We start from the raw sequence: 13,615 nt of genomic DNA, 5'->3' as shown, positions 1-13,615 counted from the left end.
AAAGGAGTATCAATTCTCCATGTATTAATTGTTTACTCAAGTAAAGGAAAAAAAAGGTTGAAAGTGTTAGTTGCTCAGTCGTGTCTGACTCTCTGCAACCCCATGGACTATAGCCCATCAGGCTCCTCTGTCCATGGGATTCTCCAGGCAAGAATATGGAGTCGGTTGCCATTCCCTTCTCCAGGGGATCTTCCTGATTCAGGGATTGAACCCCAGTCTCCTGCTTTGCAGGCAGATTCTTTACTGTCTAAGCCACCAGGGTTAGACCTGTGTAAAAATAGGTTCAGAGATTAATAAGTTAATATCATATTTCACAGAACTTAAATACCTACTAATTACAAAAGGCATCATTATTATGTTCAACTGAGAGAAGAAGAAATGTTGCCAAATTATGACACAATGCTTTCTCACCCATCAATTATAAGACAAAGTCCAACTTCAAGGATACTAAAATGTGGAGTAAAGTATATTATAAAATCAATAAAAAGATTAAAACAGAAACTAGTCAATAGGAATCAATTTAATATGTACAGTATGAATAAAAATAAGGCTATAAAATGTTAGTTAAAAACACAAGAGATAAGCAGAGAAAAAAATTATTCTATGGTTCCAAACAGAAAGGGTCAATGACTAAACAATAGCAATTCTCCCCAAATTAATCAATCACTTTAAGGCAATCTCAATAAAAATCGATGAGAATATTCTGAAAAATTAAAAAGCAAGAATAGGTATGAAAAAAATTTAAAGACTACCAATAATTAGCTCTCTTTGGAGAAGAATCAAAATACATTCTAAAATGACAATAATTACAATACCATAGAACTCACACAGGATATTAATGTAAGTGGCATGTCTAATCAGTGGGGAAAGGATGAATTAGTAGGTGGTATTGGGAGAAGTAAGCCATTCTTTTTTTTTTCCCCCTTCTTTTTAATGAAATTAAAACTCTACATCTCATACTTCAACAAAAATACATTTCTGAAACAAAAAATTAAACGTAAAGAGTAAAACTATAAAAGTACAAGAAAATATAAGACAAAAACCTTTAAAAATCTTTGTGTGGAAAAAGACCTTTCCTTCTCAATATAATATTAAAGCCAGAGCTGCAAGAAAAGGTCAGCAAACTACAGATTTATATACCTTTCGAATGGGGAATAAAAAAACTCCCATCACCATAAACAAAGAATAATCTATATAGCTGAATTCAGGATCAATATCCTTAAAAACACAAAAGTCAATTTTATTAAATAATTTTTTAAAAAAGAGGACAAAGGAATCAAAGAGGAAACAAGCAAAACTGCAAATAGGCTATGAATGTTATTAAAAGATCTCAATCTCACTAATAATTTTACAATGGAAATTAAAGTGAAACTTTTTTCTTATCAATCTGATTAGCAAAGGTTAATAAGAAAGCTGGAAATAGCCTCCAACTAATAAAAATAAATGGAAAAAAAAAAAAAGGAAGCTGAAATATCCAGTGTTAGCAAGGTTGTAGGGAATTGCACAAATGCAGCCTAAGGAAGAAGAGATTGTTACAACCATTTTGGAAAGTCTATCAAAACTGAATACCCAGTGACTTGCCAGTTCTACTTCTGGAAGTTTATTCCAAGAAAATAATCCTAAAAATAAGAGTTAATGGATATTTGTACAAATATGTTCACTGAAGCACTAGCTTTTAAGTGCAAAACAAACCAAGTATTTATCAATAAAGAACTGACCATACTATTAAAACTGATTGAAAGATTATGCAACAATCATTTAAAACTTTTATAATACAGTATCTCAAGTGTTTTTTAAGGCTATATACATATATAGCATAAAACATTTTTAGAAATGTAAAGAATTTACAATTTGTACAAACAAAGACAAATTAGGAAATATAAGGGACAACGGGAAGATTGCACTTTTTTTCTACTATATTTGTGTTTTCATCCTTAAAATTTAATGTATGCATTACAAAACTTAATACAATAGAATCATACTTAAAATTTAAAAACAAGATGTAAATAAACAGCTAAACTGAAAGGTGGCAGGGTTCCACTCTCTCCTGTTGGTTTCTAGGACTAACATGTCTCTTTTTAATTTGAGTAGAAAATTGCTCCATATTTCAAAAGACCACATGTGAATGATTAGATTCTCATGTGCATCCTCTATAAGCAAAAACTACTTTAGTACAATATTCAAGGCATTATGCGAGGTGTTATGGAGGATACAAGATAAGAAGAAAGAATGCCTGCCCTGAATAACTTGGAATCTGGGAGAAAATTCTAAAAGAAACAAAATAAAAGGCCGTATGTAACAGGTATTTAAAAAGGATTATTAACACAGTGCTTAAGTACTCAAATGGTGCAAAAATTTCATCTGGTTAGGCAGATCAGTCCGGAGAAGACAATGGCACCTCACTCCAGTACTCTTGCCTGGAAAATCCCATGGATGGAGGAGCCTGGTGGGCTGCAGTCCATGGGGTCACTAAGAGTTGGACACAACTGAGCAACTTCACTTTCACTTTTACGCATTGGAGAAGGAAATGGCAACCCACTCCAGTGTTCTTGCCTGGAGAATCCCAGGGATGGGGGAGCCTGGTGGGCTGCCATCTATGGGGTCACACAGGGTCGGACACAACTGAAGCGACTTAGCAGCAGCAGGCAGATCAGTCAAAAGGTCACTGAGAAGGAGACAGCTGACCCCAACCTTGGAGAGACAGGATTTTAACAAGAACATTCATGGGAATGGAGCGGGCACAACACAAGCAGAGGTTGAGAGCCACTCACTGAAAACAGAGCATGTTTGACCAAAGAACAAAGTCTACCTGAGAGAATAACAGGGGGAAGAGATTTTCAGAAAAGTAGGCTAGATTTTTGAAGGTTTTAAAAGCTACCATTGACTCTGAATGTACTTAATTTAGAATGCTCCAATATAATGCAAAGGAACTCTAGACAGGAAGAAGTTACTTTTCTACAGCAAAGTAATAACATTTTCAACTTTTATAATCTCTGGTTAAGTGATAAACACAAAACTGCTGTCATTCTCTTAATTTTTTCATAGATGTTCATTTCTTAAAACCTCAGGCAGATACAAAACCCAATACTTACTGGCTCCAAATATTTGAGTTAAAATACTTTTCTGATGGCTACAGTCAATATTGTAGGGAGTCTCGCCTGCTTTGTTGGGTCTATACAGTAACCGTCCATCTTTGGGGTTTCTTAAAAGGAGTTCTGCCAGTTTCCGACTCCTCCCACGAATAGCAATGTGCAGAGGGGTGTCTCCTTTCTGTAAACAGTGAAGGGACACTTGAACTTCCCCATTTCTCATGTACATATATACAGAATAACATTTTCTATATCTCTACAAAATAAGAGAATATCCAAACTCTCCATATTTTTCATATGAGTTTTTATTTCTATCTTCCTTGCAATTTTCTTTCTCTAGTTCCCTCCCTAGCTTTTCTTGGGTATTCTTTCTCCCAGAGCCTCCAGAATGAAAGAGCACAAGGAACAGGTTTCCCCTGTGGCTTCCCACAGGCCCTGGATCCACTTCCATCATAGGTTAATGGTACTTCCATCTACCATTCAGATACTAACTGTCCACTGATGTCAACCATCTTCCTCAACTAATTTATATTCTATTTCACAATGCTCTCGTCATTGGTCTACATAGCATCTCAGTCCATGTTGGTATTTCTCTACTACGAGTGAACTTGTCTTTCCTCATGCTCTTGGTCACCCATCATCGTCTTTCTCTACATTCCCTCCCTCAGAGTCCTCTCTGTTGTATCCACCCTTCTCTGCCTACTTACCACCTCTTTATTCCCTCAGCTTTAACTTCTCTCAAACATCAACCTGCCTTCTTTCCTTATTAGAATCTCCATCACTTTACTCTTCACATCCAGCACTAATGAAAACTATCATGTAAAAAAAAATTTAGTCTGCAAAGTATTCTCCACATTTTACTTTACAAACATCTCTTAAAGACAATGACCCAAAAGCTAACAAATGAAATTCTCAGTTCCCGCCCACTCTGGTCGCTCTAGAATCTTAAATGAAAATGATGTGCCACGTTCTTCCTGTGGCTTATCTTGATTCTTTCCTCTTGTTTCTCTGCAACAAGATCCACCCTAATGACATCATCCTTGCATGGTGCTCAATGTAGCTCAGCTCCCCATAACTGATCTGAGCCACAGAGGGCACCCAGTAAGCAACTTCTTTAACTGAGCCTGCCCACTCCTCAGCACGCTCTCAGGACAGCCAAGACCTCACAGCATCCAAATCCCACACAGATATCCCCAGTCAGTAATCTCTCCCTCCACAACATAACATGAGACTCCCCTAAGTCCACCAGGTATACAGGTTGGTCTTACCAACTGCCCTATGCTCTCTGCACAGTTTTATGACTACCTTATCGACGGCAGACACTTTGGCTCCTTTATCCAGCAGCAGCTCTACCACTTCTATGTTTCTCATCTTGGTAGCCTTTATAAGGGGTGTTTCGCCATCCTGTGGGTACACATAAAAAGGTTTGCCAGATTAATACGTTTAAAGTCACATAAACACACGTCAAGAAGTCAAATATCTGCCCAGTCTACATCGAAAATGTTCTCAAGAAAACAGTTGCAAAAACTAACAAGAAAGTGCTTTTCCTTTCACAACCAACCATTTGTATCAAAATACTTGATTGTCACTCAGCCAAGCAAGGGTTGTACCCACTACTTACTTATTAAAGAATGATCTAATTGCTTTCAAAACCAAATTAAGAGAAAGAAGGAGAGACCACAGTTCAGCACTGTATTAGGAAAAAGCAAAATGTGGTCAGAGCAGCTGACACACAGTTCCAAAAGAAAAAAGATTCCAAGGAGCCATGGCCTGCAAACCAGAAGGTATCCCAGGGCACTGCAGTCACCATCACTGGTTCAGACAACACTGCTCCAAATCTCTGGTAGATGAAACGGGGCTGTATTACGGGTGCTTCCATAAGTCTGCTTTATTCATGAAGAACTCCTGCCATTTCACTTCAGAATTCCAAATATACTTTCCTTATGAACTACTACTACACAGAAGGCCAAATATAATCACTGAGGTCTTACACGGTTTTATACTTTTCACATGGAGTAAAACAGACTAAAGTGGTTGGTTTGAGGAACCAATAACCACACGAAATGATCTGTTAAAAAGAAACATGTTTGGCATTCCAAACAACAGGAACATAAAATAATTCTGGGGAAATGACCCGGCCACAGTTTATGAATGGCTGATATTGTACTTTCTGAAAGTATCTAATTAAAATAACAAATTACACAGTGTATTCTGCTGTGAATACACAACTCCTAAAAGGATATAAAGCTACTCCTCAACTTAATACAGAACACTACCAGTAAAATTCTAATATCCAACAGTTGTAAAAACTGAAAAAAAAAAATAAGCAGTACTAACATTCAGCACTGCTGCTGCTGCTGCTGCTAAGTCGCATCCAACTCTATGCGACCCCATAGACGGCAGCCCGCCAGGCTCCCCCGTCCCTGGGATTCTCCAGGCAAGAACACTGGAGTAGATTGCCATTTCCTTCTCCAAACATTCAGCACTAGGTATTGCTAAAAGGATGGAAATGTCATTTATACCTTTGTGCATATTTCAGTGTCAGGATTGCACTGTAAGATGTCTCTCACCATTGTTGCATTTCCTTTCTCAACAGCCCAATACAAAGCAGTTTTATTGTCCTGTATTAATTAGAAAAATCAACAGTCACTTCATATAAGACAGAGTATTAAAAATTCATCAGTATTAACATTTCTGTCAGAAAGCATTAATATATCTTACCAAGCAGCAGCATGAAAGAAAATAATAATCCTAACTGTACCTTGCATTTACTTGTGGGAAATTCTTTACAAAAGAAGTCGAGGAAAACTTAACATTTCTTGACTAGGAAGCAGCATCCCCACACAGCTGATAGGGTAAACTATGCTTCTGGAATACAATTAGGTTTCAGGACCCCACACTGTGTTGGAGGTCTTCAGGACTTGAGCTGTGTCCTTTGAGAAGTCATGTAAATATTCTGACCTTAGCTTGTGGCTTTTCATCTGCCCAATCTTTTCAAAAGATAATGCACGAGAATGTACTACACAAACATAAGCTGAATTGTTTCTATCAATCTCAGCTTTCTTAACCTCCACCCACACCCATAAACTGATTTTCATCAGATCCTTTAAAATCCTATCTAGTTCATACACCAAAAATAGATTCAAATGGATTTTGAAAGCAGAGCTAAAGAAGAAAAACAAAAACTAATTAAAATGTTGGAAAACAGAATTGACAGACACAAAGGAGTTAGATAAAAGCCTAAATAGGTGATCAAGGCATCTACTTTTAGTGAAAATATGATTTTTTTCTCAATGAATGACTTTCGGCCACTATCACACTGTTTGCTACACCAAGGTTTTCTCAACACAGTTCCCTTCTCAAAACTGCACACTAGCTTCTGAACCTTCTGAGTTTAACACTGTAGCCTCTCTGGTCCTACATCCCTTTGTACTTTACTATCTCCCACCCCACCCTCTTTAACAACCTGATTTATTCACTAGCTAAGGACTACAGTCTTTCACTTTCCCACTTTCCTAAACTTTCTCATCCCATTATTCTACTATCCTTGCCTGAATTACTCAGCCTTTCTTTATCCAAACTCGACCCATTTTTCAAACTTAGTTCAAATTCTACCTTCCCTCAAAAGTTCTCCTTAATGTCTTCTTTCACCACCTTAAGACTCTCACATTTGAATCTTCACTAGGCAATCAACCATACACTATCTGATATCAAAAGTGGCATCACTTTTTATGTTTAGATAAAAACGTAAGTTTAAGTATAAACTAAATGAACTAAAACCTTCCGAACTAAAATACATGTTTCTTACAGGCAAGGGATCCATGTTAAAAGACTCTCATGGCATTTGGCATAATGTTTATTAGTTTGATTCAAAAATGGATTTGTATACAAGGAAAAACTGAGCAAAAATGCAGACTGTGCAACAGCAAAATGGGTTGTAAAGTATAGCTTTTTCTTTTTTAATCAAAAACTTTTGACATACTGAATAAATTTACAACTTTAGGAGTGCTTTTACCTAAAATGAATAACCTTTATAGCTCTGTGAGCTGTGACTGCCTTAAACGAAGTCCACAGGCACTACCAAATGGTCCTGAGAAAGGCAAGCAAATGGGGGAAAGGAGATGAAAGATTTAAAAAAAAAAAACAAAACAGGAATAGAAGAACAATACATGGCTGAAGAAGACAAACAGAACAAGAACACAAAAGAAAACAAGTGACACACACTCAAAGTGCTGCCATGTCTCACTTATCATAAACTACTAATTTCAGGATTGAATATATTTAGACATTAATAAGGGAGGTGTACTTGAAAAACATGAGCTTCTTTACGGTTCATTTCTATCTAAATCTAACTTGACATTAATATAGAAATTTCATAATAATGGCAGTGAAACTTAATAATACAGGCATCCATTAAATATATTAGTGTTTATAAGTTTAACTTCATAGGAAAACCCAAAGAATGACATTATGATCAACCAACATATATTACCAATTACAGTCACAGACAGTAGTCTGTAATCACACACACCTGTCCTCTAATGTCGATATCAGCATATTTTTGGAGAAGTGCTCGAACAATTTCCACATGACCACCTCTGACAGCACCAATTAAGACAGTATCTCCACTCTAAAAAGACAAAAAAAAAAAAATAGATAATTGATGAGGAAAACAAAAAATATTGTTTTGAAGTTAAGATTAACCATATATTAATACAATAAAATTTTTTTTTGAAATGTCTTGGGGAAAAAAGTTATCTCAGATATTTTCTGTAAACAACGAAGTTTTTAGGTAACTAGTATTAATACCTGATATCAATAGCCTGTAGAATAAGGGACAGAAGACTATACATCAAAATGAGGACATTTATACCTGAAATTCCAGGACAAAACTTTAGAAAGCTAAGTCACGCAGAACAATAAGCCATTCTATTTTGAAGGCACCCTCTCATTACAAATGTAAATTAAATAAAATGATGCCATGACTGTCAATGAACCAGACGAACCTTTGGAAATTACGTAACACAAATCCCTTGGAATCATGTTATCTGACAAACGCCACCGACTCTAAAGGGCGCTGCCAAGCTAGAGCCATCTGTGGGTTCATCACCACGTTTAACTAAGGGGAAGGCTGGTTCCCAGAACAGAAGCTACATTCCACTCGGCAGTTCAGGCCAAGACTGCCCAGGACTGACTCTCCCCAGCACAAGGGTTAGATGAAATTCATTACCTCATAAGGGTAGCTCTGCCCTGAAATTATATTCACCAAGCAATAATCATTATTAATTATATCTTTCCCTACTTCAAATACTGCAAACGGCCTTTTTTTTTTTTTAAACTGCTAAATTACAAATCAGTTACACGGGTTTGAGTTGGATTATTCCATGAGCTATGGCTCACCTCAATCTTAAGTGGGCCCCGGCAGGCTACAATTCAAGATGCAGGCCCTTGAGAACTGAGTCTAATGCCACAATGTAGTATCTTAACTACTACATTAAAAGTATAAACCCATGGCAGAAACATTTTGAGTATATTAGCATTAACATGGGTTCAAACTAGGAAATTAACACAAGGTTCTAAATATTTCATCGCTTACTATGTGCCATGCACTATTCTAGGCTCTAGGAAATAAGTGAGACAAGGTCCCAGCTCTGGGAGAATGTATAGTCTAGAGGAGACTAACCAACAACATACAATAAACAAAAATAAAAAATAAGATAAATGTAATGCAAATAAAAGAGAGTGATGTGATAGAAAGTGACTGGGGAGTGACTCTGGTCACTGAGAAATCAAGACTATTGTGTACAGTATGCGTCTTTAACACAGGGTATATGGTGGGACCACTTACTGAGATGGAGAAGTCTGAAGGGAAAGCAGATTTGGGATCAAACAAACAAAACATCTGTTTTGCTGAAAATAAAAAGGCCCATTAGACACTCAGGTGGAGAGTTTAAGTGGAAATGGACATGCAAGTGTATACTTCTGAGAAGAGGTCAGAGCAAGAGATACAAACTTGAAAATTCTATTAAGTGTTAAGAGTGGTACCTAAAGTCTTAGAACAATGAACAACACCAGCCATGAACAAGACCTACAGTAAGGATGATTTTAAGATCACATTTTCAATAACAATATTATTTTTAAAAAACTGAAAAGAACACCTTTCACAAAGATTAAATAGGTTTTAACTTATTAGTTTTAAAGGTAGAAATAAAACATCTTAAATATGTTATGCAGGAAGAATGTTGAAAGGTGTTGAGAAGTTAAGGTACCTTCCATCAACATCACCACTGGAAGACAAGTTCTAAATAGACAACCTACCCTATCAGGTATGTTCACATATGTCCCAGCGTCAAGGAGATCCTGTACAATTTCTGTATGTCCCTCCTTCGATGCGATCATCAAAGCTGTATTTCCATCCTTATCTGTTAAATTTACATTTGGATTTCGCTTCAAAATTTCTTTCACTGACTGTGTGTAGCCTCCTTTTACTGCCACAATAAGTGCAGTCATTGAATTCTAAAAAACAAACAAAAAGTCCAATAAATTAGTCATTTCAGACAACTTAATTTATGCCATAGTCAAAAAATTGATGTTTTCAAATAGGTGATCTATAATTAACAATTATTTCTGATAATAAAATGCCAACATAAATAACCAGAAACATACCAAAAGTGGTCAGGAAGCATATTTTCCATTCTTGAAGATGCATTAGTTCTCTTCAGTCAGGAGGACTGACATTAAAATCTTTAAATGATAACCTAAATTTGGACTCATTTACAATGAACAAATCCTCTCACTACAGTACTGAATGGTAAAATAGCTGACAGGATGATTCAAAATTAAACACATTCTAAATGAAATAATTCAAAGTAAGGTTAACAGACTTTAAACAAGTAACAGCCTACAATAAAATCTATACAAAAACGTAAGTGAAACAATGAATTAAAAAGTATAGAATATTTCAATAACAGTGTAATATATTCTTCTTTCTTACAGTGACCTGGAAACCACATTTTAAAAACTGTCTTATTTTTAGTGGTTCTTTTAAAAACTGCACATTTAATTTATTAACAATAAATCACCTAATACAAGAATCTGACTCACTGCAAAACAAATAAAATTTATTCTTGAGATTTTTATGTAGTTTGAGATAGCATGCAATTTCCTTATAGAAATATTTTAGTTGTTATATCAGCCCCTGGAACTAAGCCATAACTCTCAATATTAAATAACACAGCCTTTTCAGATTCTTCAGCAGTCAACATAGAGACAGGCCACTCATCCACTTGATAAACTGCCCAGAAAAGAGGCAGGTGAACAGTATGGCTTCCAGGGTTGGGTAAGAATCATGCTCTGTCTCCACACAGCACTAACGTATTCCACACCCCTTGAAGGTCGGCAGTGAGCAGCTCTGCCACCACGGAAAATAGGAGGAGCTGGTTGGTATTATGCCAAGAAGTCAAGTATGACTTAGAGCCCACTCTTGTTACACTGCAGCCACAGGTTTGCTAGCAACTCTTCTCAGAATCCTTTATGATCCACCTCACATAATCTAATAATTATGATAACAGAAGACTATATTGTTTCCTGTGCATAAACATCATCTCCTTTAACTATATTCTTAGAAGTTCAAGAGAAAAGTGATGTGATAGTCTCCTCCACCCCCAGCAACTCTGGCACAGGTCAGGTGCAAACAGGGACTCAATAATGAATCCATAACTCCTAGTCACTAAGATATACTGAACTAATTTTTAAGCTATCTAGGTTTTGACCACTGATTTCTGATATTTTAAAATCAGAGAAGTAAAACAAGTTACAGCTTAAAATATCAAAAAATTATGGCATTATTTTAAAATTTTAAAGAAAAGGTATTTTGAAAGAACAGAAATTCTTTCCACATTAGTAATTCAAATCATTTGATGTGGGAAGTACTTTAATTTATACTAAGATTACTAAAAGATATTCCTTAGAGCTTTAGCCTCCTAAAATTGATGTGCACTGACAAAAACTCCTTAAGAGCACATGTTTGTAATATATAATATCTAAATTTACCAGGATAATAGATGTTTGTTTTTCTAGGTATCACTTAGACACTGTAGGGAAATTTTTCTAGACATATGCTAAGGAAAAAATATTCTCTCTCTCAAAACTAAAAATATCTCTCTACTACCAGCAGTTAAGTAGAAAAGATACTTACAGCTCCTTCTTGATCAACATCAGCTCCCATGGCCAATAAATGTTTTACACATTCCAAATGACCTTTTCGTGCAGCCCAAACCAAAGGGGTGGTTCCATACTATTAAAAGAAATAACAAATTTAAAATTATTATTGAAGATATATTAAAAGAAACTAAGCTCTCAACATTAATTTTGATAAAAATCACATTGAGTATTTTAGATTACAGTTTACACCAATCATAATTTTAAGCCTAGATGAATCATATTTTTCTCACTTTATTTCTCCCAAATAGATGGTTAACCACTGGATGAAATGTATTTTAACCAACTTTAACTTTCATAATCAGTGACAATTTTTCATCATAAAGTCATACAGCCTTTAATTTCCAACACACTTTCTTTGCTTCCCGTATCTTGTGACATATGAAATCGAACAATCTGACTACAGTCAAAAAAAGTGACAGCTACGTGCCAAATACGGTTCTAACTAGTTGACATAGGTTAACTTGTGTAATCCTCATCACAAGATTAAATACAAATCACAATATTACATTTTAACAGATGAGCAAACAAGACCCCAAGAAGCTAATTACAGGCTCGATGTCACAAAGCTACTAAGAGGTGGAGCAAAATCCATGAACCCAACAAGCCTGGATTCAGCCTGTGCTCTTCACCACCACCCTAGATTCACCTCTATGCTTGATAAAATAAACATCAGCTGAGAAATGGCACTCAAAAGCACCTTCTGCTGCAACATGACTCAAAAGGCATCAGAGAATATAAATCATGAATAAAAGCAACGCTTTACCTTTGGGGAGATTCACATGGCAATGAAAAGACACAAGAACAACTGCAGTGACATTTGACTACATAGGAGACTGCAGATTGACATGAACGCTTAATGAATGCCTACTTTTTATAACAGCCTTGACTAAGAGAACTTCTGTGCACTAATGGAGGTATGGGCAGTGAATACTGACAGTACAGAAGAAGAGGCATCCACATTGACTGGGTAAGTTAAGGAGACTTAACAGAGAAGATAACATTTCAACTGAGCCTTGAGAAAATAAATAGGAGTTCATGGCGCAGAGGAGGTAGTAACATTTTTAACAGAGGGAAAAGAATAAACAAAGAGACACACTTCACAGAAACTCATAAAAGTTCACAGAGTGGTAGACCATCTTCTGCATCCAAAAGTGCAGTGTATTTGTAGAGCAATGGCAAGAAGTGAACCTGGGAAGAAAGACTGGGGTCAAATTAAAAAATCTGGGCTTTGAAACCAAAGATGCTAGAAAAGCTCTCCCAAAGCAAGAAAGAATGATATAATCAAACATTTCTCAAATATGTGGGTTGTGCTCAGTCGTGTTCAACTCTTTTGCCGACTCCATGCACTGTAACCCACCAGGCTCTTCTGTCCATTGAATTTTCCAAACGAGAAAACAAAACAAGGTTGCGAACTCCTCCTCCAGGAGATCTCCCCAACCTAGGGACCGAATCCGCATCTATTGTGTTCCCTGTACCAGCATGTAGATTCTTTACCACTATTGCCATGTGAGAAGCCCTATTTGGGGTATTAAGGATTTTTTAAAAAGTGAATAGAAAAAATCCTGGGGAGCTTTCTGGAACTGATGGCACATGAGCTGAGAGTGAAGGATGACTAGAAGTCCAAGAAAAGAAGGAGGAGAGGGCACTCCACATTGTGAAAGAGCACCTGCCAGGAACTCAGGAACCTGCATCATCTGACAGCCGAGCAAAGGTAGTCTGGGGTAGAGACAGCAGGAGAAAGGGAGGCAAAGACTATCTTTATGCATCATAACAGGGACTGACATCCTTAGGATTTTAAGTATGAGAGAGAAAGAACAAAACTTAAATTTTAAAGACCATCTGGGGTTTCCCCGATGACTCCGTGGTGAAGAATCCACCTGCCAGTGCAGGAGACATGGGTTCAATCCCTGGCCCAGGAAGATAACACATGCTGTGCAGCGCCTACACCCGGGCACCACAGCTACCAAGTCCATGCTCCACAACAAGAGTAGCCAACACAATGAGAAGTCCACGCGTCACAACACAGAGCAGCCCCCGCTCACCACAGCTAGAGAAAGCTCACAAACATCGGTAAAGGCCCAGCACAGCCATAAATAATTAATTTAAATGATTTTTAAAAACATAATTTGGCAATAATACAGAGAGGGTGATAGGACTCAAGATAGAAAGAAGAGCAACAACAGAAAACTTCAAATAATGAAGCTGGGGAATCAACTCTACTTTCCTGAGAATGATGAATGTGATATAAAAGACAATGGAAAGATACTGAGTACCAATTTGGGCTTCCCTGGTGGCTCAGATGG

General features: G+C 36.7%; 1 protein-coding gene across 24 annotated transcripts in view; it reads right to left on the bottom strand.

Moving 5' to 3' along the window:
- KIDINS220 (kinase D interacting substrate 220) overlaps positions 1-13,615 on the bottom strand; it is a 96,254-nt gene that overhangs the window by 62,441 nt on the left and 20,198 nt on the right. For all 24 annotated transcript variants that reach the window (XM_043469414.1, XM_043469416.1, XM_043469420.1 and 21 more), the window contains 6 exons: positions 11,287-11,385; positions 9,408-9,605; positions 7,621-7,719; positions 5,612-5,710; positions 4,395-4,493; positions 3,093-3,270 (listed from right to left, as the gene is read on the bottom strand). In XM_043469414.1, coding sequence (XP_043325349.1) covers positions 3,093-3,270; positions 4,395-4,493; positions 5,612-5,710; positions 7,621-7,719; positions 9,408-9,605; positions 11,287-11,385 — 772 coding nt within the window. The remainder of the gene's footprint in view (positions 1-3,092; positions 3,271-4,394; positions 4,494-5,611; positions 5,711-7,620; positions 7,720-9,407; positions 9,606-11,286; positions 11,386-13,615) is intronic.

Source organism: Cervus canadensis, chromosome 5 (genome assembly GCF_019320065.1).
Source record: "Cervus canadensis isolate Bull #8, Minnesota chromosome 5, ASM1932006v1, whole genome shotgun sequence".
Lineage (NCBI taxonomy): Eukaryota > Metazoa > Chordata > Mammalia > Artiodactyla > Cervidae > Cervus > Cervus canadensis.
The sequence above is the reverse complement of the archived record's forward strand: the minus strand, read 5'-3'. Positions and strand labels throughout refer to the sequence as shown.